The sequence below is a fragment of the Falco naumanni genome, chromosome 14 (genome assembly GCF_017639655.2).
Source record: "Falco naumanni isolate bFalNau1 chromosome 14, bFalNau1.pat, whole genome shotgun sequence".
Lineage (NCBI taxonomy): Eukaryota > Metazoa > Chordata > Aves > Falconiformes > Falconidae > Falco > Falco naumanni.
In genome coordinates, this window is record NC_054067.1 from 5071985 (window position 1) to 5098539 (window position 26555).

Genomic DNA, 26555 nt, shown 5'->3' on the forward strand with positions numbered 1-26555 from the left:
AAAATCAAAACATGCCTTAATACACAGCTGAAATCTATGGTTGCAAGAAGCACTCAGGATTTCAGTAACTACTTCTGTATCTGTTCCAGTAAATATGAAGTCTGGGGGTTCTGTTTTGTGTTAAAAGTAAACTATCAATACAGCACTGTACAGCATGATGATTAACTACAGTTTTATGTAACTGCAAGTTTTTTTTATGGTGCTTCATAAAAATACAGCAATTGCGAAACTGAAGTGAATTACTTCAAAAGTTAAGGTTGACTGTGTTATGGTGACTGACCGCAAACTCACTGTTTCAATGCTGTTCTTGGCATTTGATTACTTTCAAGAGTTGAGACTCTTGCCATGTTAGTACTGGTAAACTGTGCCAGAGGCTACCAAATAATCATGTGACAATATTATAAATAGATATTTGCACTTACTTTTTGGATGGAGTTCCTCCAAAGCCAAGATCTGGGGGGAAGGAGAAACCGACAAAATCCCTAAGTATTTTTCATTTATTTAGGGGGGGCAGGGGGGGAAGCTTGTTTTGTTTTCAGTAGCAAATGGGATAGTTAAAGCTTCACACTTACTTCCCACTAGATTAGCCAGTGAAGAATCAAGGTCATTTGCAAAAATTTTTCCACTTTGCTGGCTGGCTAAAGCGGCTTTTTGATTTTGTGGTGGTACTGTGGGTTGCAATACATCATCTAGAAAGTTAAAAACTAAACAAAGAACATAAAAGCAACTGTTGACAAATCAGTTATATTGCATTTAATAGAAAAAACACATCCATATGCCAGGGAGGTATTTTCTTTATAGAACACTAAATAGTTTGAGTATCTATATGCAAAGGTTCAACATGCTGGAAGTGTTTAAGGCTCAGACAGAAGCATAGTTTAACCTCTTTCTTTTTTATGGAATACTATATTGTAGCTATTAATCTAGTACAATCTTTAATTTTACTTCAGCAGTGACTGATGGTATTTTTGAATTAAGATGAATCTCCCCTAAAACTAAAGAACGGTTGTTAAAGATAGTTTCCATGTGCTCTTGTAACACAATATAGCAGTAATTTCATGATACTGCTAGCACCCTGAATGTACACAAAAGTTCCTTTGCTATACGTTCCTAAGGACATACAGCAATACATTCACATAGCAAAACAGCACCAAGCAAGAGAAAGATCATAACTCAGCTACTCTTCAAGCAACAAATACATGCAACCAGTTTCGCATTTTTCTAAGTACAACTCCACTCAATGAAGTTAGAGGGAACTCTATGTATCTATATGTATCAAGAGAAAGCACTGAAGTCATACGCACTGAAAACAGATTAATGTAAGCTTACCCGTTAAGAGGTATCCGTGGGCCACGTTCAAAGTTCATTCCCCCAAAAAGAGAGGAAACAGTTATTACACAGTATATGAGATTAGTCAAAGCTAATTTTAAAATAAATAACTACAATTGAGTTGATTGCCTGTTGTCTTATCAGCCCTATAATCAGCTTGCAAATGTATTACATTATTAGATTTTGAACTGCAATAGCAATTATGCTAAATTGTTAAGCAACTGTTGCCTGTAGGGTGTAAATTAGTCATAAGGTAGTTTTTACCACTTGTAGTCCTGTACTCTGGTGCTGTAGATTTTCCTCCAAAAACAGCATCAAAGTCCACATTAATTGTTGAAGAGGTGGTACTTGGAGGAGCTGAATGAAGAGGAAAACCTGGGGAAAAAAAGTTTAGAGCAATTAAACCCATGGAGCAATATCACTCATTACAATGAAACCAGAATGTTTACTAAAAGAAAAGAAAATTACCATCAACAGTCAGAGGATGATACAGAGAAGCATATGTAGGTTTATGACCACTAAAGTCATCTTCATAAAAAGAGAGAGAAGAAAATAAGATCAGTTAAAAAGAGAAAAAGGAAGAGGGACCCAAGAATTAAGTCTGCCATTAAAAAATTAGAATTTAAGTAATAGAAAAGGAAGTTTTAAAAATTTATTTAACAAATTTGAAAAGCTCAAGTAACTCCTGCATTCCCCACTACAAAATAGAAAGGAGGCTGCAGTTTGAAAGAAAGCAGCAAAAATTCCAGCAGCATTGCAAGTCTTAGGATGTCTAGGGTGTACAAACTGAACAAAACAATGAGTTATTTCAACTGTAGGAATAAAACTTTAAGGAAACATATAGTTTAATACATCTGGAATTAATGCACCATCTTCACTTGTTAATAAAAAGTGAAGTTTGGTCCAAACCACAAAAAAAATTACATGGCCCAATTTATTAGCATTATCATCTCCAGCTGCATAGAAATTACACGGGGTTTGTTTGCTTTACCACTAAACAGTTCCACCGTTTGTTTGGAGGAAAAAGTAGAATTGATGAAAGGGGTGGTAGATTTTACAGCTTCTTCAACAGGCTTCATGTCAAAGATGTCCAGATGAGGTGGAGAACCAACACAACCATTTGAGGACGAGAAAGGACCTTTCAGATGCAGAAGTGAAGGAAAGAATACAAAGGACAAATAATGGAAAAGAAAAGCAGTCTGAAATGATTGAATATGAGAATCTCTAGACAAAGTCAAACTGTAAACATTCCACCTAGTGAGCAGCCCATTACAGGTACAAATTCTTAGTTACGATAAAAATCCTAACAGCTCACTCTATTCAGGGAAAATAATTCTGATATTGCCATCGCATGGGAGGGGGAGAATGACAGAACATTTATCAATCAAAAAAGTTAAATATTACATTTTTGGCTTCAAGAATCTACCTTTTAAATAGCACACAAGGGCATCAATTCCACCTGTTAAAATACCAACACTTAGGCCTTATTTCAACATTTAAGACATTTCTTTGACACCTATCCTGACTATTCTTTAGAAGGATGGATGAGGGTACAGAGAATGCTGTGCCCAGGGAACAGCAGCTTTGTTGTAAGAACTCTGAAGTCACCAACACCTTTTAAATGAGAAGGATATTAAACATTACTAATGGAATGGAAACACTAGTCCAGCATATTTTCAGTTACATCTGCTTAGTTTACATTTCCCAGCATTTTTAAAGTTTGATTTTTAGTTACAGTTCATCTACCTGTCCCCTTTATTGAATAGCTCCTTCATTCCATCTACTGCATATTGACACTACTGCTATGTGTTAAACAAAACTAACTTCTCTGTAACAGTTTGCCAGAGCTTTCAGAGAACTTACTGTATATTCTGTCAAGGATAGAAGTGTTTGAATGCAAAGTAATTAAGGTTTAAGATATAGATTCAGTGAAGTATGACTCTGTATTTTATTCTTGTATTCCAAGAATTCACCCATCATTTAGACATTGTATCAGCTCACCTCCCCAAGCACTGCTTGCTGATGTTGATATAGCTGGAGTACTCTGCACAGTTGGAACAAATGCAGGCTGAAGATCAAAAAGATCACTAGAAAGGTTGGGCATGCTGAATAAGAAAACAGAAAACATGAAGATACATAATAGGCGTTGTATTCTTGTGTTATACGAACACTCATACCAATCTCACTTCCTCTTTTTCACTACCAGCCCATCAATAATAGTAGCACAAAATAAAACAAGTAATTAAGCACTTCTTGACCGATACCAAAATTCCTGCGAACACAACAGCAAAAGGTTATTATTGAAAAGTCCTTGAGAAGTAGCTAGGACCAGTGCTTTGCAGTTGATTGCAGAGCTACAGGCCAATGCAGTAATTTCTGCTTGCTTCAGAAAGCAAAGTCTCTCTCACCTATTTGTTGTGGGTGCTGGTACTGCAAAGAAGTCAACAGCTACAGTGGTATTCACACTCTTTCCTGATAAGGTGCTTGGAGATGCTGATGTGGAAGTGGAATTTGATACTACAGAAATCTCTCTTAATCGCTGCTCCTGAAAGATGAGATACACAGTTTGCATTTTAGTTTAATTAATTTATTAACCCCTCAGTCCTGAAAACCCCTTTTGCAAGAAGAAATTTTAATTATGGTCTTAATAAATAAAACAGTCTTCTGTAATGTCCTGAAAGCAGAAAGATGATTGAAATTAAGAGTATTTATTTTAACAAAACCTTTTAAAGTCAATGTGGTACTTGATTTCAGTAATTATTTTTTCAAATTACTTGTAACTGCTTAGACGTAAAACACTTCTAGTCAAGCTACATGTTCTAGGCTGCCTTGGTCGTCACTTAGAGAAAAGGTCAATGGACCTTTGTTCAGGAACACCCATCTCCCTCTGCTGTTATGATCTCTTTATAGTTCAATTCAGATGTTCAGAAATCAGACCGAGAATGTGCATCCTAACAATATCCATATGGTGTTGCTTCTATTTAGCAAAATAAAAGTCTAGTTTACCTTGTTAACTTTAGGTTTACATACTTTGTTACTTCTAGATATGCCCACTGCATTTATACAGCACAGGTCAAAGCACAGGTGTACGTTTTACACTGCTTACATTCCTCAAGTAAAACACCGAATGAGCTTGTAAGCTTCCCCACCCCCCAAATGAAAATCTGTATCAACCAATTTAATTATTCAGTTACAGCAGCTACAAGTCCTACTACAGTAGAAGTGGGACAGTAAAGAGGGAGACATCTGGTCCAACTCCTGAAAACAAAAAAAAGCCAACATCACCCAAAACCCCCCGAAAAAGTAACATCACAACGCTTGCTGAAAGTAAGTGAAACAGTTCAGCAGTAGGCAGCAAGGCACGCTAAGACTGTAGTCTAATAGCAAAATACCTGCTTCACACTGATTTAAAAAATATGCCTTACACCAAGTCAGGAAAGTAGAGAATCTTCCCAATAAACCTCTATAATCCCAAAGATGAAACTCAACTCTGCATTACCATCAAACTTTACTTTCACACTCCAAATAGTTTTAAGGTTCTCAGTGTGGCCTCCAGATGACATGAGCAGAGTTGCTACGTTGGTTTGGTGGGTCTAGAGATGTTAAAGCAACACAAGAAAAATTTCCAACTGCCCCACTTCCATGTGCCTGGGACATGACAGAACCACAGATTCAGCTTTCAGCAAGAGAAGCACCTTGCCTCATTCAAGATTTTATACTATGTTCTCAGGAAACAGTGTTATAAAGGGGTTAAAAGGACCTGAAAGGCCAGGATTCAGGCCTTGAGAGGGATGTTACCAAGGACTACTCAACAAGTACCAATGAGCAAAGGAAAGTGCATTAAGGAATCCAGAGAATATGCTAAATAATACATTTGAAAGAAAATCAAAGTCCATAAATTATACCTAAATACATATAATTTCAAACAGTTTTTCAAATTAAATCACAAATTAATTTTAATAAATAAGAGCAGTTAAACATGGGCAGAACTATAGCATACATTCTCGTTATCAACAACATGACTGAAAAATCACAATAAAGCCATAATCTATACGTGATGGGGAAAAATAATTCCCTCCTACCAATAATCAGTCTTACAATAGCAATGCTGTATGTTCAGCTGCTGAGACATAACCTAGAATTGTTGTATACTCATTCTGTGAATCCTTGAGATAAATAAAAGTCTCTTGTAAGGAAGAAAATAAATTATTTGTATCAGCTGCGTGCTATTCAGATCACACTCCAGGTAGAAGGGTCACCCAATACTGGCAGCCATCACACGTGCATCTCACAGAACCATGCCTTGCCCTCTCAAGATGAGAGTTCCCGCACCATACACTATTTTAAGCCAATCTTGGTTATCACCTATATCTAGTTAAAGAAAAAAACCCCAAAACTCTGAATACAAACTTGTAAAACATAGTACCTTAAGTGCCTGCAGTCTAGCTTGTTCTTCCTCCAATGCTTGCTGCTTTTCCTTCTCATCCATCCTGCTAAGTGACATTCCTGTATTGGCAAGTGTAGAAACAGCACTGGAAAGGGCACTAGCTCTAAAAACGGTAATAATTAATAAGTTTCATTAAGATAAACCATCAGGTATACATCACTCAGTTCAATCATCAAGGGCCTTATCTAGTTGTGTATCATTCCCTCTTCACTCCAGTCTTCCCCTACTCTCTGGCAGAGAAAAGCAGACACCCCAATAATGATGAGTTTGGTGAATAAGCGGCGTAACAATACAGGATTACTCCTTCAGGCTTCAGTAAGTATGAACTGGAAAGTGCAGAACGTACGTATTGTCTTTTTTCTTCAAGGTCATATAAACTAGACTGGAATTCTATTCCGTTCAAGTAGCATGAGGACAGAAAGCATGTTTGTATGTATTATACACATAACAGTAAACAAAGCAGTGAAGTTATTGTCTACATAGTATACTTTTTTGCAGAATACTATGGCAGTGAACCCTCAGGTACTTGCAAATAAAATAAAAATCTGAAGAGCAAGGTAACAACTCAGGAATGTAGCTTACACTGATACATTTAAGAAGATTTATCAAGTTTTTGTGGTAGAATGCCTACACCAAAAGAGATACCTCACTCTTCAGTCAGAAGTACTGTTCATATATAGATACTGTACTTGACAGAAAGAATAACATAATTCCTGCTAGCACAAAGCACCTGAAAAGGGACTGAAGAACTTCCATAAGCAGGTTAAGATAAATTCACAGTCTGAAAAAATAAAGATAAATACCATTCTATCTTGTGTAGAAAAAGCCTCAAAATCCAAATACCTTAGAAGTCTTATAAGCCAAAGGACTTCAACCAAGAAAAAGCTAAAAAGAACTGAGTCTCATCTCAGCGGTTTAATAAAGCATAATAAGAAAAGTCTGTCAGAGACACAGGCAGACATACCTAGATTTGACTGAGCTATTACTCACTAGACTCTTCATTTATACTTCTAGGAAGATACGTTTGGAAGAAAATAAAATTCAAGGAGAATGCCAAATGACTGAATCCTGAAAATTCTTAGTATGAAGGTAACAAATCCTAAGCATAAGTATTGTTATAATTCATTGGGTGCTCACCTGCTGGCAGCGGAGACTTCTTTTGTTTTCTTTCCCTCCACAGAAGCCAAATGCTGTTCCAGTGCTTCAAGCAAGCTGCTGGGTGCCTGAAGTTAAAGTATTTATAAAACAGCGCTTCTAGACAACACGTCATAGTTTAGTACACAGATTAGTTTCCTCACCTACTAAAACCAAACTGCACACACCAATAATTGTGCTTTTGGGTTTTGCTGCCATCCTGCACACTGATTCCGTCTACGCAGTTGTGGTTCTTTAAAAGGATTGGCACCAGAGCCATAAAGTAAGGATTCCCCCAGAGTAGGTCTGCTTCTGTGTACACAAACTGCGTTCCTGCTTTTGGCAACAGCATTTGCTATGTTAAGATTAATCCAATCATCACAGATGATTAAGCAGCACTCCCTTAAACTTACAGAAGTACCAAAATGAAGCCTTTGCGTTTGTGATACCCTTTCCCCCATAACAATGAAAAGCCAATCACTTTCCCTTCAAAAATTTACAAAGGCTTGCATTAGGAACACTTGACTACAACAGGATGTTAGGTTTGATAAAAAATGCAATCAAATTGCAGCTGATCCCAACAACACTACTGCAGAGTGAGTAGCTATTCAACACATGACCACACAATAAACCAACTCAATTACTCCAAAGCCTTTGGTAGCCTGACTCATTAGAAACTAGCAACATCACTTCAAATGAAGTTGCCTTTTGGTGAATCTCATGCTCCCCCCCGACAAGCGTTACCTGTGAGAAGTTTTGAAACATTAAGCTGTTATTAAAGCAATGAAGAAGATGCCAATAAACAGGCTTCTCACCACCTAAATCTAGCAGGAAGTCAGGCACTAAACACCTCAGCTAAAAGTTGACAACTTCAGTGACTTTTAGGCAACCAATACTCATAAGCTTACCAAGACTTTTGAGAGCCAAGCCATGACATTACTCAGCACCCAAGACAAAGATTTTAACTGGCCGTCAACAGAAAAGAGCAATTTTAAAACATACAGAACTAAAGCACACCAGAGCTGCTTTGGTCCCTACAGAGAACAAGAAATAAGTGCCAATCACAACCTGTTTTCTTTCTACCACGTAATTGTATCCATACAGAAATATTTCTTCCATACCAAAGGGAACAGCTTCATAGCTCAGAATAAATTCTAACCTCATATGGATTACACAGTCTTAGTAAGGAGCAAGATTTCTCCAAATCACCCTATAAAAACAACCACCATTGAGCAAAATAATTAGGCTGGCACTTTTGGAAGAGTTCACTGCCTGGCTATTCTAGCCACACCGTTCTTGTGGCTTTTGACTACATAGCCCATACTCGATAAAACAAGTGAAACAAATCCTACTGCAGATGCAGATGAAGGGAATAGACATCCAAAGTTTTAATCTACTTGCCAGCTCAGTCCTCCTCACCTGGCAGGCTTTCAGAGACATTAAGCCTCTCTTACCACTTGTGAACTTGCACTGGGTACAACAGATTTGATGGGTATGGTTTAGAAGAGAAACCAGCTTGCCCTTGCTAGCCCTTCTGTACCAAAAGCTACACCAAAGTATTTCCTGAAAGAGGAAAAATACTAATCACACAAGGCTTTGGCAAGCTCCCCTCTGAAATACTGAACACAATTCTTGCTTCCCACATTCAGCAGAGGCCAGTTCAAGCTACAAGAGATGCAAAGAAAAGCAATTAGAATAATCCTATAAAACTGCTTGTCTTAAAGTTAAGCCTGAGTTGATGTTTCTTTCTATAAATAGAGCTAGGTAAGCTAAGACAGTGTAGTTACCTCAACAACTGGTCATGAATAAATTTAGTGTTCAAACTAGACAGCTAAAACCCAAGGGGGAACATCCTGAAATACCTTTCTGGAAAGTTATGGAGGGGGGAACCCCCACAAAAACAAAAAACCAAACCCCACAAACCACCAAATAACCCCATACATTTACCTTCCAGGAGGAATAGTAGTTTGCAAAATGCTTTGCATGACACAGCTAGATAGATAACCTTAATAGAAGAGGACTATACCCTAATCCCAGAAAGTGTTTCCTCATTGGCCTTTTTTGTGGTTTGGGGTTTTTTTGTTTAAGGCCACTCTAAAAACTTAACTGTATGGAAAAAGCATATTCTATACTTACTGTTTCGAAAACCTGCTAAACAACCCCCTCAACCATAAAACCAAACCAGTGACTTCTCTGAACTTTCTCAGTGCTGCAGACATCCAACAAAACATCAGAATGAAACTGAGTGAACAGATCTTAGCAGTTTCATGTCAGAAAAGACATCTGAGCTAATTTAGACATTGTGACTTGAAAAAAACCATTATTTTATGACTCAGCCTCCCTTCCCCCACCCAAAGACATCTGACAGACTGACATCCATACAGAGGAAAATGACCCAGTTACATTCATGAAATTCTTTCTGTTTATAGCTGTAACTGTAAGCAATACCACTGTGGAACAGGGCACCTACAAAGTAAAATATTTTTTTAATAGGAACTGGCAAAAGGGGCAGAAGCGTGAATGTTAGAATCAAGGAAGAAAAATGGTTATACAGCAGCAGTAATAATAAACCCCTAAAAAACATAAAATCATTGTTGTCAGGAACAGTTTAAGGAAACTCTGAAATGTGCATAGCACAGAGGGAATATATACCAGAAATGTAACCAAAGTATGGGGGTGGGGGGACGAAGGACACCCAATCATGGTAAACCAGAATAGAAAGAAAAGACATGATCCTGTTAGAACTTATTTCAGAAACATAGGCACACTGAAAATTAAATTTTTGTGAAAGCCTAGTATTAAGAAATTTTGGCAATTTTTTTTAATGTGACACTAAATGGATGTACAATTATACAACTCTTACTAAACACCATGAAATTTACTATGGAAGCGAAATGCTTAACAGTGGCACCAAAATGGCCAAGATACACAGGGTGCGGACACCTACCACCACAGCTCAGAGAGTTGCCTTTCACAGCCAAGTGCACTTACAACAAAATAGCTGAGCTATGAGAAAAACATGTTGTGAGAACAGCAGATATAAAGGGTTTTGCTCATTGAAAGTTTCAGATACAGAAAGCAGCAAAACGATGAAGTTAAATAATCTCTCTCAGTAAATAAAACAAACCCTGCTTTGAGGAGTCTTATAATGACCCAATTAACCAGACAAGTGCACACAAGCCCAGTGAAGTATAACTTTAGACTTGAGTATAATTTGATTAGCATAATACAGACCAGCTGAATACTGCAGTACTAATCAAAAGAGAGTAAGATGCTAAGATCAAACACCAATAGAAAACTTCAAACCACTCATTACCTGCTCTTACCCTGCTCATTAGTGTCACAGTTCTTTCCTACCACAAAGGCCTAGAAGTTCTTACAGGGGTTAATACTAATTTCCTAGGAGCAAATATTAGACATCTGTACTTTGAAACATGTATGATTTCAATTGGAAATCATACTGTAAGCAGTAACAAACAACACTGATGATGGAAGTTTATGGTTTAGATTTTAAAAAATTAAAAATATTAAAAAGACACTGATGACATTCAGGCTTCAGAGTAGATATATTTTTGCGTGATTAATCCATGAAAGTTTGCATCATAAAGGTAGTATAAGACCTCATGCGACTGTTCAGAGTTTACACATTAGATTTCAAATGTTTCACACTGACTTCACTTAAACAGCTTGAGTACTGTAGACCGCTAAGGCACTTCAGTTACTGCCCGAGTCTGACAGACTGCCATTTATTCTACCCACCAGGTTACTCTGTGCTACAGAAAGCATGACAAATACCCCTGTCCTGTTGGCTTGGTTCTATATTAGAAATACAACATCCCTATTGACTGAAGAAACTTGCAAATAACAACTTTGTGCACTTCTGTGGACTGTCAATGTTTCCTGTTCTTAAGCCCAAACTCTTTCTCACCTCCTTTCTGCCCCTCAGTTTATCCTCACTAGAAGGTGTTCCCCTGCATTCCACCTTTTAGACTAAAATTTTCCAGTGCACATCCTGTATTGTGCATGTCCTTTGTATTACTGAGTAATATCAAAGCCAGCGTTAAGTGCTAACATAGAAACATCTATTCAGATCTCAGGGGAAAGAAAAAAATTTTGACTGAACTAACTGTAATCTTTAAGTGTGTTGGAAGACATCAAGTTACACTGAAATGGAAAGTTTTCTTCAGGGCATGACAAGATGCTCGTGGCTTACCTCTGTGATAAAAACCATAAGTTCTTGAAAAGTATTTTCTGTGAGTTTTATTGCTTTAAACAATCAAAAAATCTTATGAAGAACTGCAAAGTACTGAGTGCATTTAAAGCGTGGGAAAGTCACCACACATTTCCCGTATATAAATACATAGAAGACAATACATTCTCAAGATGAATTATTACTATGATACACAAACCATTTAAAATGTCAAGAACAAAATAACTGGGTTAATCAATATGATATTTTACACTGACCTGAGTAAGATCTGGAATGTCACCGTGATCAATTCCAACTTGCTGGGTTTACAAAAAAAAGAAGAAGAAAAAGGGAATTACTACATGCAGTGGCAGCACAAATAAAAAACAGTGATGTCTGCATGTTACATGAAGACGAACATATTAAAAAAGGGATATTCATAACTTTCTGAACTGGTACAAGTTTCACTAGGAATACACCTTAGAAATCCCAAGTGCGTTGAATTACATCTCAAAACAAACCCAGCTTTTAATTCAGCCTAACTTTCATGTAGAAAAGCTTACTGGGAGCATTAGAAACACACCCACATCGCTTACTGGAACTACTTCTCCATTTTTAGCAGTTACAGTAAAGGAGAGCACTGTAAACAGGCTGTAACATTCAGTTCATACATTTTGGACCATTCATTAAATTTATAACAAAACTTCAGAAACTTTACTACATTGTCTGGCTAATAAAAAGGATACCCAAAAGTCTCACTTCATGTTAATAAACATATACAATCATTAAAATACCTAACCTGTACAATACTTCCTTGTATAGCAAAGTTAAGCAAACATTCACCTGTTTGTGACGCTGTTTTTATGAATGCAGACTACTGTACCAGTATAGACAGCTGAATTATATCCTTTCTGTAAACGTAGATTTATTTACCTCTGCTACTTTGAGGAATTCTGACAATTTGGTCATTCTGGCTAGAAATTTTTTGTAAATATCCAAGCCTTCTTTGCACTGGTTCTTCTTCATATCAAAATATCTTTCTGAGGATGCAAATAAAATTCTTGTAAGATTAACACCCTCCCAGCAAAAAGCTGACATGGTATTCTACAAGCTAATTCAAGACAAGCTTCAGGGAAAGAACAGACAAGAGTAACTCAAAGCTATGCAGATTTTTAAATTTACATGAACACTTGACATCTTTTGTAGTAAGTCGACGAAGAAAAATAGCATTTTTTTTCCTATTTCAGTATATTAGAATATAATGCAAAGCTTTATTAAGCATAGACATGAATCACCAATTGTTAAATAAGCTATTATGATTTTTTTCAAGAAGTCAGCTTATTAGCTGGCAATGAGACATATTTTATCATTTGAAAATATTCCTGGTATATATTTACATTTTTAGACACTGTATCAATACATTTTGATGTTTGTAAATGGGCTCAATATCCAAAAGACACCAGAACAGCTACTGAAATGGTACATATACTGAACTGACCTATCAAAAGGATTATCAACAACATCCTTCACTTTTTATGGTCTTGCCTTATATATTTATAGATATTTCACTGAGTAAAAACTAATGGATTAACAGAACAAACTGATCAGCAGTTTTCATTCAGAAATTTCCTTGAATAGTCATTATAAGGCTTTGCTAAGAGCTTATCACTCTTGCACAAAAAAACCCTACATGTCATCTGCTAGGCTCATGTAGATTCAGGTACCACGTAAAGGTGAACAGTCAAGCCATAAAAAGTATGGGAAACCAGAAGTCAGTCATACAGAGACTAAACCAAATACTCAAAATACCAGGTATCTCACTAATACTTGTACAGTACAATTGCAAAGATTATCCACTGCACATTTATGTGGTTTTTTTTTATTCTCACCAGTCTCCCTCTCGTTTCAATTTCTGTCTCAAGATGTATTTTTCTAGGTAAAGTGTATGTTTAAGCCTATGCTAGTTGGCTTAAAGTGAACTTAACTGAAAGTAAGACAGGCTTAATTTAATGATAACAAAGCAGAGAATTTATTAGGAAACTGCAGTCAGAAGTTGTCTGTATTCTTTAGTTCTCTCAATATCTTTCACAAAAGTTCAAAAGCAAAAAAAATTCTCACATACCTAAAAGATTAACAATCCCCTCATTGTATGCTGCAAAAAGTCTAATGGAATCTTTAAAGAGGAGCATAAAGGCAGCATTTATAACACCGTTTGTTAGTTCATTTGGATTTGCCTGTGTAGAGAACAAGGAAAAAGTAAATTAGTATTTAACAGAATAATGAAACTCGCACCTCAAAACGAGAGCGCTACCTAACACTGAGCTTACAGTACTTACATCAAAATCAAGGAGTGCATCAAGCTGGTTCTGTATGATTGGAAGGGTTTTCAGCAGCTTTTCAGCATTCATGGTTCTCATCACTCCATCTATCCTACAGAGTAGAAGACACATTTACAAGTTACCAAGAAAACTCAACATATTACTCTGTTTCAACAATACTATGTTGCTTCACAGGGCCAAAAGGAATAGCAATCTATGATAAGGTCAAGAACAACTGGCATTTCCCTCCCCCCAGAGTATGAAAGACCAAATAAATGAAGCAGTAACAGTCTTACCCTCTTTTCATTTTGGTGAAGTCAACTGCTACAAGTCTATATGAAAGTGCTTTTTCATTCAAGTATCTGCTGTATCGCCTAATGAAGGTAGACATATCATAGCCTAGAAGTTAAGCATTCTTAAGTTAGACATTCTGAAGGGGTACAGTCTCTTTTGTTTTCAAGAACTATTCTCCTACTAGCCCATTTTGTATCAACTGGCATAAAAAGCTCTTCATAGGCACTTTCCAAAGTCACGAGATTCACTATTTTTCACCTTGAGATGTAATGTTACACTTTCTTCCTAACCAGAGATCAGCAAAGCATTCATTGCAATTATTAGAATAAACATATAAAATATTAGGCAAGAACCAAGCAGCTGTTATTAAGATGTTCTTGAAATTAGACTAAAAATGTATTCCTCATAAAATGCTGGAGGCTTTGGTAACTTATCTGCAATGCCTCAAAAACCACATAAAGACCAAAAAATGTTCTCTACCATTGGCAAGTAATTAAAAGACTTCTCAAAGATTTGAAGGAGTTCTCAATATACAGCATATTCTAGCCACCATTCCGTGCACCTTCACAGTAAATATGTACTCCTGAGACACTAAAATGCACTAAAATGCAACAGCAAGAATAGATTGTTGTGTTAATATTCATCAGGCTTATTATCTTAACATCAGTCAGTGTTAAGAATTCACTTTTTTAAATTCACAGCTGCGTATGCATTATACATACGTTACAGAAATTTCTCGCACCCAGCTAGGCAACTCAAAATCTCACTTTCCTTGTGTCTACATTCTTGGTTGGACATCCTTTGGTGTCTTGTGCCATTTAAGTCACAATACCCTTTCACTTAAATGTCATTTGTCTCCTAGAGCACAAAACAGGCATTATCACAAAGCAAAAAATCAGTACAGTTATTTCCTTCGGTGAAAGAGCCTTACCCTGCATGGCACTTTTGTCCAGGTAGTTATTTAAATTGAACAAAGTGTTTCGGGATGCAAGATACTGGATAAAGCGCTGTTGGTGAAGAAAAAGTTGAGAATATCATTGTTGTGACAGTCAAAACATTTAAGCATATTACAAGAAAACTACACTTACCGTGTAACTGTTTCTAAATAACTTCTATCAAGAACAGAAATCAGTCAAAAGGGAAAAATTTAAAGCAAAACTTGAAGCCGCTGATTAGCAAAGCCTCTGAAATCTAATATTCTATTTGGCAAAATCATAAATTTAAACTAGAAAAAAAAGACATCACTGTCCATGAATAAGAGATTAACAATCCTAAAGGAAGCTGTTTAGGTTAACTTTGTTAGTTTAGAACAGACAAGCTGGAAAACACAAAAATACCACTTGCATTATCCAAGCTCCCAAGGTTTGCATAGATCTACTGGTGCTGTAGAAGTGGGAAGCAGGCTTAGTTAGAAAGTTTAGAAGTCATTTTTAACAATAATGCTTCTGGAACTGTGGTGAGCAGCAGCACTATATACGTATATAAAATGTAGTGAACTGACTAAATAAAATTTAAGTTTTGACAAATAATAGCTGGCTCCATAAATAACACAAGAGTAAGAGACAAACACATCCAGATAGCAAGTTAGTTCTAAAAGTTTCTCTGCCACTGTTCGACACAGACTCCTGTGATTGTGATGTATTGACTTTTTGTTTCTTTGTATGTGTTTTAGTCCATAAAAGAGGATTGTGATCAGTATGGTTTAAGGGACTTGTTAAAACTTCGATCTGAATCCTTCTGCTGCCACAGCACTCCTCATGGTGGAAATCCACCTGCCTGCCCAGTTTGGACTATCGTGCTCTGCAAAACTTAGCATTTTTTTCAGTCAGGCTCGGTATAGCACCTGCTCTTTGGGAACTGTAACGAAGGCTTAGCACAGCAACAAGAAAATTCTTCTCACAATTGCTATTTAAACTGAAAGCAGTACTTTCACCTTTCAAGGGGCCCAAATGATTCCCCAACTTGTCACGTACCACCTCATCAGTAACTCCATATGTGTTCTCAGCCTACAGCTACGGAGTTCACACAAGTCTACAACACGCAGCTTGCCTACCAACAGCTCTGGCACTGTATTAACTTCTTATTCTGCTTTCCAGTCGATTTATCTGGTCTTTGTACATCTTAGTACTGCATTCAAAGAGATACAGAAGAAGAAAAACAGTTGGAACACGATCAGGAACAGAACAGTGATATTCGAAAGGTGTCTACACATATTTCAAAATTAGCTACTGTTCTGAATCTTGTTTTAAAAGGGCCAAGGCTAACTCTCACTCTCCAGATACAGGGGTCTTGCATTGCACAACGTACAGGTGAGAGGAGTTCATCACAAGACACAGGCAGTTAGGTTGAACAAGAAATTGCAAGATGGCTGATTGCTCAGACAACATTTTGCCTTTGTTAGATTTACTTGTACTTAAAACAGAAGTCCAACACCTGGTAATTTTTTCTGTTTAAGAAAAAGGCCTCTTTTAATGTATTAGAAGAGTGAGAAGTACACTCGTGTTGCACCTGAAATTACAGAACTAGTGGTCCAGACACATTCTATCAGCAGATACAAAGTAACCTGAAATTTTTCAAGTTTCAAATGCACCCATTCAAAGCTGAGGAGCAATTTAGGTACAGACATAGAAACTCAACTCTTCTACCACTACAGAACGCTGTATGGGCAAAGATACCGACTGGTAGCCCACAACTCTAGGTTTTGATTTTTTTTCTATGGTTCAGTTGTCTTTTTTTTTTTTCTTGCGAGTTTCAGTGTGTAGATATGAACTGTATTGGAAGAGAGAATGAAATATACAAACTGACTTACACCATCCAGTTTAGCTTTATACTTGGAATAAGCAGTGAATTCTACTTCATATTATCCTCTAATTTCAGCCTATTATCTGTTGAAACTACAATTTAAGCACATAAATAACTTGGGGAAGTGTTAACAAAGAGCACACTATGTTTTACAAGTAATTTCAATTAAGTTCACAGAGCTTTGGAGAGAGGAGGCAACACTAAGTTTTCAGAGCAGTTTAATGGCTGGAAGCAGTACCTTTAAGAATTATCATCTCAATGTTACCAGTAGTCAACAGTCATTTATTAGGAAAATGACTACACAGAAGTTCAGGACTAAACTGTCACCTGACCAAGACAAAGTTTAGTTTTTAAGAGAAGGACCATGTAAGAGAAGCTACATTTCTAATGCAATGTTATTGCCTGGGAAGCTTTTCATGAACAGTGATGAAATAATTTAAGTGAACTAAACGCAATAGAAACCTGTTTTGGAGGAATGTTAATGGCAACAACATATGAAGATTTAGCCCATTAGATGATTATTTGCAAGATGAAATATTCTAGCCACCATATTCCTCTCCCCATTAGTAAGTATTCTTATCTGTTAATGAGTTGGCTGCACATTTATGGAGTGGTAACAAGACTTTTGCTGTGCTCTTACTGATAAGTACTAGCCTAATGAAGTAAAGCCCATCAGAAGTTTTTCAAGCCTTTATTCTAGAAAGGTCACTCATTACTCCCTCACAGCCCAACCCAGATACCTGCAGGTAAATTGCAAACACTGATATATTTTGGTATTGAAACAATGAAGGAGTAGTTTATTCTCTGGAGAAGTACTTTACAGTCATCAGCAGAGGAAAAACAAAGACCTTTGAAAAACTGAAGTACGTAACTAATGCCTCATAGATTGAGATAACTTTTTTAAAATGCTGTCAAGGAGGCTTTAACAGAACTAATCATGTCTTACCTCATTTCCATACATCATGAGGTGGTGTGTTGTAATTAGAGCTTTGAACACTACAACCCAGCTACTGTTTGCAGTTCTCTCAAAGAGTGTGTCCGCCAACTGTGGAATATTCACATTCATTTCATTTGTGCACTGTATTAGATCTAAATTAAAGAGAAAAAAAAATCAAAGTATTACAATGAGTTATACACTCAGAGAAGATCATCACGTTATTTTGTGTTTTTACATTGAGAATTCATACTGGAAGCATTACCTTCAGTTCTTTGTTTAAGAAATAACTAAGCAATTTTACATTCCTTGCATTCTACTGAAAGACTCCAATTGTGAACTTTATAGAATTATTGAAATGCCTTTGGAGTCCAAATATCTCATCAATAAATAACCTGCTCCACTAGAAACTCTATGCCCAAATTATGGTCCGGAAGCCAGTATAGACCTTCTGGATGCCCAGTGCCTGAAGTCACTCAGTCTAACAAAAAAGACCAACAAAAAATGAAAACCATAGAAACAAGGAAAAGCTAAGACTTCTATACCTCATGAGATCAACAGGCAGCAAGTATCCTGCAACTCTGATTTAAGCCCAAGTACTGACACACATGACAGCAAATGAGATGCTACAAACCTGTAACAAGCCTCTTTTCTGTAAGAATTAAGAGCAATAATTTGCATCTACACACTTTTGCACTTAACTAAAATAACCTAATTGCCAACGTACTGAGTATTTTGCAGTGGTTCATAGCTGGTCTCAGGCTTTAGTATATATATAAAAAAACCTCTTTGTGTTCAAGACTGATTATAAACTCAGCAGTAGAACATTAACTTGGGAGTTCAAGTCTCTGTCTCAGTATTGGTACAAAACCAGACCAGGTCACAGCAGATAACATGGGGAAAAAAGCCTGCCTGGGAATTCTGGTGAAGGCACTTGCTGAGAAGAGAGCAAAGAACTGAATCCAGGACTATTCTAAACCCCTCAAGACATGCACATGAGACATTTATTGTCTCACTGAGCTAAATTTGATTCAGGTGTGATCAAAGTACACCTTAAGGACTGGGCAAGGCACGTAAAACAAACATTAGTTTGAAAAGCTTCCTTTATGGCCTCTTATTTAAGCCAAGCCTGTGAGCAGCCTGTTGGCTGCAGAGCAGCATTGCTGCTTATGTGGTTTGTCTGTGTAAGTACTCGAAGCAGGGTAGGTGCTCCGGAGGCTGGGCAACAACTCAACACCGAGCTGTCAGCTCTGCTGAAACGGCCAACTTACTTGTCTTATTAGCAGCACGCAGAGGCCAGACTGCACCATCGTACGCCATTTAAACATGGACTTGGAGATCATACATTGATAGTTTTGGACAAAACGCTTCATAAAAATATTGCATTTTGAATTTCTCTCTGTTCCAGTGAACATAAAATATTACTGATGTAATTTAATTATAGACCTGTTTATTAAGAATATAAAGTCCTTTGGTTAAGGAGCACTGTTTGGAATAATTTAATAACCAGAGTAATTTTAACAGAGTAGAGTTTCAGATAGTGTCTTGCCAAGGTAGAAAGCTATAAAATGCAAATTCTAATAAGCTACTAATTTCATTCTGATGTCAAACATTTCCAAATACGTACAAAACATGCAAGTTGAGATGAAAATTTTCATCCTTATTGGTAACACAAAAACGCTGAAATAACTTCACAAAAAGAAGAGCCCTGAAAATAGGTTTTAAGCAAGCTATGCATCAAAACCTTACTGTTTAGTAGTATTAAAATATTTCAATATTTACAAATATTCTCAAAAAAACCAAGTTACGTGATAGACACTGCCCACCACTCATGGCCGTAATATCATCAGATGTTGTGTCAAATTAAGAAGTACTTTAAAATTTCTGGAAGTCCAAACAGCCCATAGACAATTATTGCCTCATATAATGAGAAGTCCCAATTCCAGAATTTTTACACGGACAAAACTTGAATTTTAATCCACGAGCCTCACCTCCGGAATGAGAACTTGTTATAAACTGGTTGGATTAGGAAGACTTATTTGCCTTAACGTGTTTTGAGAGAATTACTTAGAAATGTCATAAGCATGCATTATAAAGACGCTGCTGTTACATCTTGCTCAGTATTTCTCATATAACTGATGTGTCTGTAACCAGTACAGAAACATTACAGAACTGTTACAACTCCCATTCACTGTTTATAAAAACCAACTAAACAAGAAAACAACACAAAACCCCCACAAACTCTATACAGAGAAATACCTACAACATTACTACTAGGTAACAGTTGAAGAAATTCCATTGATCTGCTGAGGTCAAAGACCGCACAGACAGCCTACTGAAAACAGTATTTCTGCACAAAGTCCTTTTTCTTCACATGACCACTGAGCAAGTCACATTTTTTCATTGAAGGTTGTAAGCAGCACATTAAGAGCGTTTATTAAATAACAGATGAAACTGGGAAGGAAGATACAAGTTAAAAACAAAACCCTTCCTGCTCTCAAGTCAAATCAGCCAAGCTACATTCATTCATATTTTGCCAGCATTCTCCACAGAGATTTCAATCTTGTCACCTTCCCTTAAGCTAAGGTCTACCAGCAGATGTTCCAGTAATCCCTAAACTGATGCTGAATACCTGGGAGATTCCCTCCATATATTTGTGTCTAAGACTGATATAAAATGTGTTCTTATAGTGCTGCTCAGCCCTGTGAGCAACTACATCAAAAGCTGTAACTGATCACCTCTCCTTAAGCCACGTACACATTAAAAAATCAGCCAACCACACAACATTACTTTGGATTATCATGCCATCACAAAGGTTTACTACCACAAAAGCTATCCAGATGCCTACTTTCAGAAGGGAGCAACTGCCCTCTGCTTTGATACACAAGACTAAAAAGTCTTTTGTCAAGTGACAGTAACAGCGGGGAAGTTGATAGACCTCTGGTACATTTGAGAAGCTCATTACATTACTGTTTCATTCCACAAGTGTTGTTCTGTGTGACTGAGAAGCGCAGGTTCAGGAATTCTGTAAAAGTACTGGTAAGGTTTTCCACATTATGCTACTTGCTTCTATAAGATGTGAGCCTGACCATTTTAAAAGCAACCATAACGAAATATTTCACATAGGTAGGGCTACTCAGTCTAATTCTAGCTGTGCTTGAGATTAGAGGACCGGAGTGAACTGCCAGTCCCACGCACTTCAGACATGTGCTGAAGACAACAGATACTGGCTCCCCTGAAGAAAATTTTTATTGAGGACACTTAGCACAACTGTGGTCTTCGGTTTCAAAACCTCCTTGAATGCACAAACACATAAGCCACAGTTGCCAGTACTGAAGAACACATGCTTAAGCAAATGAAGCTTTGCTAAAATACCAAAATAAGAATGAATAGTGGAAAAAAATAAAACCCCATCTCAGTGCATTTTATAGGCCAAAACTGGACTTCCCTAAGAGTGTATTGCAAAAACATGAGTTTAAAAAGACCCTTTAATAAGGCTACTCAAGGCAATTTTTTTATTATTACTTTACAGCTAGTAATAAAAGAGCTAGTATCACTTCAATTCTAGCAATTGAGATACAAAAAAAAAGCAAGTGTCATTTCTCTAATATGATTCTTCTAAGTTTGCAATAGGAATATGTACATAGAAACAACCATATGGATCTGTTACAGCTGGCAGCAAAGGAGGAAAAGGCTATTAACACCACAAACCTGGAAGTATAAAGGAACATATGCACCTGAAAGACTGACAGCTGGGCAACTGTAATATGGATATTGGTAGCAAAAACTGGAATAAAATGTGTAAGGCAAGTGATGTTCATTTTCTTATCGTACTACTTCTATAAACACTTTACAACTGAAAGCATTTTGCCAATTACCCAGAGGAATCATTTCAAGTGCAAGTGAAACTGTGGTGCTATTTCTAGAATGGAATTTAGAAACATGTTAACATCACACTGGAAAGAAAAAGAAGAAAAAAAAAAACAACAACAACCAAAAACCAAACCCAAAACACAAACAGCTTTAAACCAGAAGAGTATCATAGGGGTTTTCAAGCAGTCTCGAAAAGCTGAGGAAATCTTACTGCCTAGTAGAATACTGAGAATTTCTCTTCCACAGCTCATCTGAAGTACTGGCACATCATCTATAAAACCATACAGCTTTTCAGAGAACTGCATACATAAATACAGATATTAAAAAAAAAAAAAAGTTTTGGAAAATTCTCATCCAGACACCAGCAAAAACTGACATGCTTTTCAACTTTCAAGTAAGAAGAAAGCCATCATTTTCTTGATTCGGGAATATCTCTCCCAAGAGAATTGTAAATACATAAGTTAAAGACAACCATAATTGTTTAACATTCCCATAATTCTTCCATTTTGTCACAGGACTGAAACTGCCCTAAAACAGATATAAGAATTAAGACCACTATCCTTAATCCCGACAGTCTTGAAAAAAGAATTAAATTTTCTTGTTGTATCATAAACTAGAGATTACAAAAACCTAAAACAGAAGAGCCACTTCAGCAAACTTTCTCAATGTAGCCTAAGGAATGCAACAATTCTTGCTGGAAGACCTAATTAAAAGATAGCACTTGCCTGATACAAATGTTTTTATGTCGACCTGCTCTCATAGTGCAGATTTGATAGCAATCTTCAAGTTTCATTTATATCATAGCTAAATCTAAACTTACAGTTACTTTACCAGAAGCAAAACATTCAGCTACTCTGTCCCACTCCCCCACTAAACAAGGATACATGATGGCCCACAACGTTTTTTAAAAAGCTTTAAGCAAAAGCCACGCTTATAAATTCCAACATTAACTTTTTTTTTCCAAGTTAAATTTCCTCAATTACTGTATTGAAAAGCTTCACAGATTACTAAAGAGCCTCAAATTAAAGACAACCACCTTACTGCCTGTAGAAAAGTTCAAGAGTACTTCTTTGCACTGTATTGCAACTTACCTATCTCTGCAAGAACAACACTACATCAATATTCACCTGACAGTCATGAGCTTTAACTGCCAAAAGTAAGAATGGGCTGATACAAAACCCACCCAAAACTGTGACAGTCACAATGTGATATTATTGGCAAAAATTAAAGTTTGTGATTATTTGGTGGAAATCCAAACTTTCTTCTAAAGCAAAAGACTTCAGAGCCTAATTCTGGTACATAATACAGTTTTACAGTACCTGAATTATCACTTCTTACAAGATTTCCAAAGACTGTATACATAAAGGAGTTTTGAGTTTTGATGAGTAACGTTTACTGCTTCCCCAGCACCACCCCCAAGGGGGCTATATACAAGTTGAACAGGAGTTGCTCTTTCCTTTATTACAGTGTTCATTTAAAAAGTTTAAGATGCAATTAATACAGGCATTTCTATTTTTCTAAATTTTGGTCTACACACAAGTCTACTCTGCCAGTCACCAACCTGGCTACAGCTTTAATTTATTGGGTTTTGTTATGGCTTTTCAGAGGTTAGCCAAGAGATGTGTCACCAAAAGCATAATCTAGCCCCACTCCACTGCAACCCAAACTCAGAAGGCTGAGGGGAAGTGAGAGGACGTGCACTGGGGAAGAAAAGACAAGACCTTCAGGTGCTCCCCTACAAGGAAAGATCAGTCTCTGTATAACATTTTATGTTATTCTGAAATATTACAAAATACCACAGAAATAGATTTGCTGACTTATTTAGGACACTGTGACCTACTTTAAAAGGAAAAAAACCCCAAGTATTCCCATTGATATTGCTTAGGTTTTGGGTTTTTTTGTGGGTTGGTTTTTTTCTTTTGTTTTGTTGGAGGGTGTGTGTGTTTCACTCTTCAGGTTAGGAGCCAGACAAAACCCAAGACTCTTAACTACTAGCTTACACACTGCATGTGTAACATCTTCCTGTAAAAACCCATACTGCAATATTGTAGCTTTTCTTGCTGAGGAAACTTGGCAATAAGGAGGTTTTAAGAATTAATCCGAATAGAATGCGCACACTGATACTCCTCCACAATCCCAATACAACTACACCAACTCTCAAAAACATGTTCTTGGTGAAGCTGTTTCTTGAGCAGCGATTACAAGTAATACCAGATGGTGTAGCATTTTGAATGACACACACATGTAGCAACCAAGGTACAACTATCATTAAATCCAAGCTATGTTTTCCTTCATAATTTACTTAAATTGGAAAGTACTTGCACTGTATCTTTGAAAATACATTGTGTAATTTTTCCAGAGATTACAGTATTTAAACTAGTATCTTACCCGCTTACATATAATAAAAGTAATTGTTGCATACAGGTGAAAAAATAAGAAGTGCCACGCAAAGGCTTGCAGATGGTTGAAAAGCAGCACCTGGGTATGCTCAATGGAGAATGATCATCAGGATTTTTTTTTAACCCCTCACAGATATATTTGTGGCACCATATTTCACATCTTTTTTTTTCTCCCTACCCCACCAAAGCATTCCTCTATTTCAGATACCAGGTCAGCACAAGCTTTTTGTTTGTCTTGCCCAAAGTCTGAGAAAGTGAATTAACACCAAAACACATAACTCATCTGACAGAGCAGGGGACCTTCAAGAGACTGACAGCTCTGAACAGGTTTGTATGAAAAGGTATTCAAAGGAATTTGATAGTCAAAAGGCAATCTCAGTTTATGCTATTCTCAAGAGGTTTTCCAGGTTTCCATTTTCTTATTTTGTGATGGTAACTTAAAGCAGATGACATTATTTTAAGGAATATTGTCAAACAACATCCTTCGTCTTTTAAGCTTCAGAAGCTTTCAAACTATTGAGCAAACTGTCACCACTTTCTGGCTTCCTGTTATGTTGCCATTTCTGGACTCAAGGGTTACCTCACCAAGTTGTTCTACCACAGGCAGAACACAAGACAAGATAAAAAAGGTAACTTTAAAAAGGTATCTTTAAAAAAAAGAAATTTTCCATTACCCAGTTTTAAGGCTTTTGTTTTCAACACAGTAGCTGCAATATTCACTACCGTAGCTGGATTCCACTCATTCAGATCAATAACAAATGAGAGATCTATTTGGTTGGCTTTAACTATTTCATCCACATCAGAAGCCCTCACACAACTCTGTATTAACAGATGAGTGACATGGCATCAGAGAGCCAAACTACTGTCAAATACAACCAAGTACGCTGCTTCTGAGAGCTTGAACAGCAGAGTCCTCTTCGCACCATCAACTTGAATAAGTCCTGCAGAACTACCAGCCTGCTCTACTGACTTTGAAGAAACCAGCATATAGCTTTGTGTCTTCTTTCCTCTCCCTAATGGAAACACACACACACACTTCGGTTGTAACTGATGGTGAGCAGGTACGCTGCACAACGTACAAGGTTTGAAGCACTCAGCACACTTTAGAGCACTCAAACAGTAACTTCAACTGCTATCCAGTCACCAAAACCTGAAGCAAAGCAACACCACCGATACTTTTGTAGCTTATCAAGGATAGCTTTCTGCATGTTTTGGTATACAGAAAGCAGTTGTAACATATTAAGGGTAAATATATCAGTGGCAACATAATCTCATTCTGGAGAGGTGCACTGGTCCACCTTCGCCCTTCCCTTTCCCTCACTTCACGTCTTTTTACCTCATTTCAAGAGCCTTAAGATAGAAATCTACGGTATTTCGGGAAGCGTTAGAAACACTGAGACGTCTGCAGCTCACCAGATGCACATAAGGACGGAAAAGTGCTGAAAAACTTACCTCCTCACCCACACCCATGCCACCACACCGTGTAACCCACCCTTTCCCCAGCTGCGGATTAACAAGCGCCGCTGTACCCAGAGGCAGGAGCTAAGCGGCTCTCGCAGGGAAGGGTCCACCGGCTGGGATATTCCCCTTTCCCGGGCGCACAGGGTGCTACAAGGCTCGCTCCCTCCACGTGTAACACAAGTTTTGCAGAGCACGCCGCTCCGGTTCGCCCAGCTCTACGGGGCACCCCCCGCCCCCAGCCTCGGCTCCCCGGGGCGAGCGACCGCGCAGGGCTCCGGCCTCTTCGCCGCGCAGGGGAGCGCGGCCGCCCCGGCTGCCCGAGCCGCTGCCCGGCGGGGCACGGCGCGCCCGCCCCGGCCCCCCGCCGCGGGGCGCAGGCCGCAGGCGGCCCCCGCGGGGTCCTACTCACAGTCCAGGTGCTTCTTCTTGGGGCCCATCACCTCGTGGGTCGTCGCCTTGCAGACAGCCTTGGCGACGGCCGAGCCGGTGACACTGTGCTGCGCCGCCGTGATGCGGTCGGTGATCGACTGTCCCGACATCGTCGGCGCGGCCCTGGCGGCGGCTTCCCCCGCGGACCCGCCGCGGCGGGCGGCAAGGCCGGGGCGGCGGCTTCCCCGCGGCCGGGGGCCGAGCGCAGCCTCCCCAGGGGAAGGACGCCGGCAGCTCCCTCCGCTCCGCCGGGGGCGACCGGGGGAGTCCTCGCCGGGCTCCGCCTCGCCGGCTCCCCTCGACCGCCGCCGCGACGCGGGGGGCCCTGCCCGCTGCTCTGCGGGGCGGCGGCCGCGAACCCCTCTGTTGCCGGCCGCGCCCGGCGCCGCTCCGCTCTGCCGCCTCCCGCAGCCTGCGCTTCGGCTTTCCCTTTCACATTTACCCTCCCAGACAAAATGGCGGCGGCCGCGGCGGCAGCGGCGTCAGGTGACCGCGCGCCCGCCCCGCTCCGGAGGGTCGAGGCGGCGCCGTGCGGCGCGTGCTGCCGGCCCCGGGCGGGGGCGCGCGCCCTGTGGCGGGAAAGCCGCGCTCGCGCCTCCCGCGTGCCCCGGGGGCTCCCTCCGCCACGGGCGACATCCCTGAGGCGGCGGGGGGCCGGGGGCGGCCGCCTGCCCTCCCGCCGGGCCGTCAGGTGCCCCCGCTGCCCGTGGGGACCAACCCCCCCCCCGGCCACGCAGAGGGCTGTGCCACACGGCCCCAGCCCCTTCCTCCGGCAGTGGTTTGGGCAGATTTCCATGAAAAAAAAAGGCAAAAACTTGTGGTAAAAATAAACTGGTGGAAAAAAATAAAATTCCTGTGGTAGGAGAAGTATGGCCGGAGGAGCTGTGTGGAGCAGTGGAGGACGCGATCTGAACGGGGCCCGTGTCAGGCTGTGGTGGGCCGAGCC

At 38.9% G+C, this 26555-nt stretch overlaps 1 protein-coding gene across 9 annotated transcripts in view; it reads right to left on the reverse strand.

The window, feature by feature from the left end:
* LOC121097605 (phosphatidylinositol-binding clathrin assembly protein-like) overlaps positions 1-26065 on the reverse strand; it is a 33925-nt gene extending 7860 nt beyond the window's left edge. For 3 of the 9 annotated variants that reach the window (XM_040614740.1, XM_040614739.1, XM_040614738.1), the window contains exons 1-17: positions 25590-26062; positions 17460-17602; positions 14643-14718; positions 13714-13816; positions 13436-13529; positions 13222-13333; positions 12033-12139; positions 11378-11419; positions 6914-6999; positions 5756-5879; positions 3738-3874; positions 3331-3434; positions 2321-2467; positions 1798-1857; positions 1594-1704; positions 573-689; positions 423-453 (exon numbers count right to left, since the gene is read on the reverse strand). In XM_040614740.1, the coding sequence (XP_040470674.1) occupies positions 423-453; positions 573-689; positions 1594-1704; positions 1798-1857; positions 2321-2467; positions 3331-3434; positions 3738-3874; positions 5756-5879; positions 6914-6999; positions 11378-11419; positions 12033-12139; positions 13222-13333; positions 13436-13529; positions 13714-13816; positions 14643-14718; positions 17460-17602; positions 25590-25719 (1724 nt within the window). In that variant the 5' untranslated portion in view covers positions 25720-26062. Of the gene's footprint in view, positions 1-418; positions 454-572; positions 690-724; positions 1325-1593; positions 1705-1797; positions 1858-2320; positions 2468-3330; positions 3435-3737; positions 3875-5755; positions 5880-6913; positions 7000-11377; positions 11420-12032; positions 12140-13221; positions 13334-13435; positions 13530-13713; positions 13817-14642; positions 14719-17459; positions 17603-18081; positions 18100-18174; positions 18212-25589 lie in introns of those variants that run through there. The other 6 variants (XM_040614742.1, XM_040614744.1, XM_040614746.1 and 3 more) reach the window with 6 other exon arrangements.
* Positions 26066-26555: the final 490 nt, after the last annotated feature.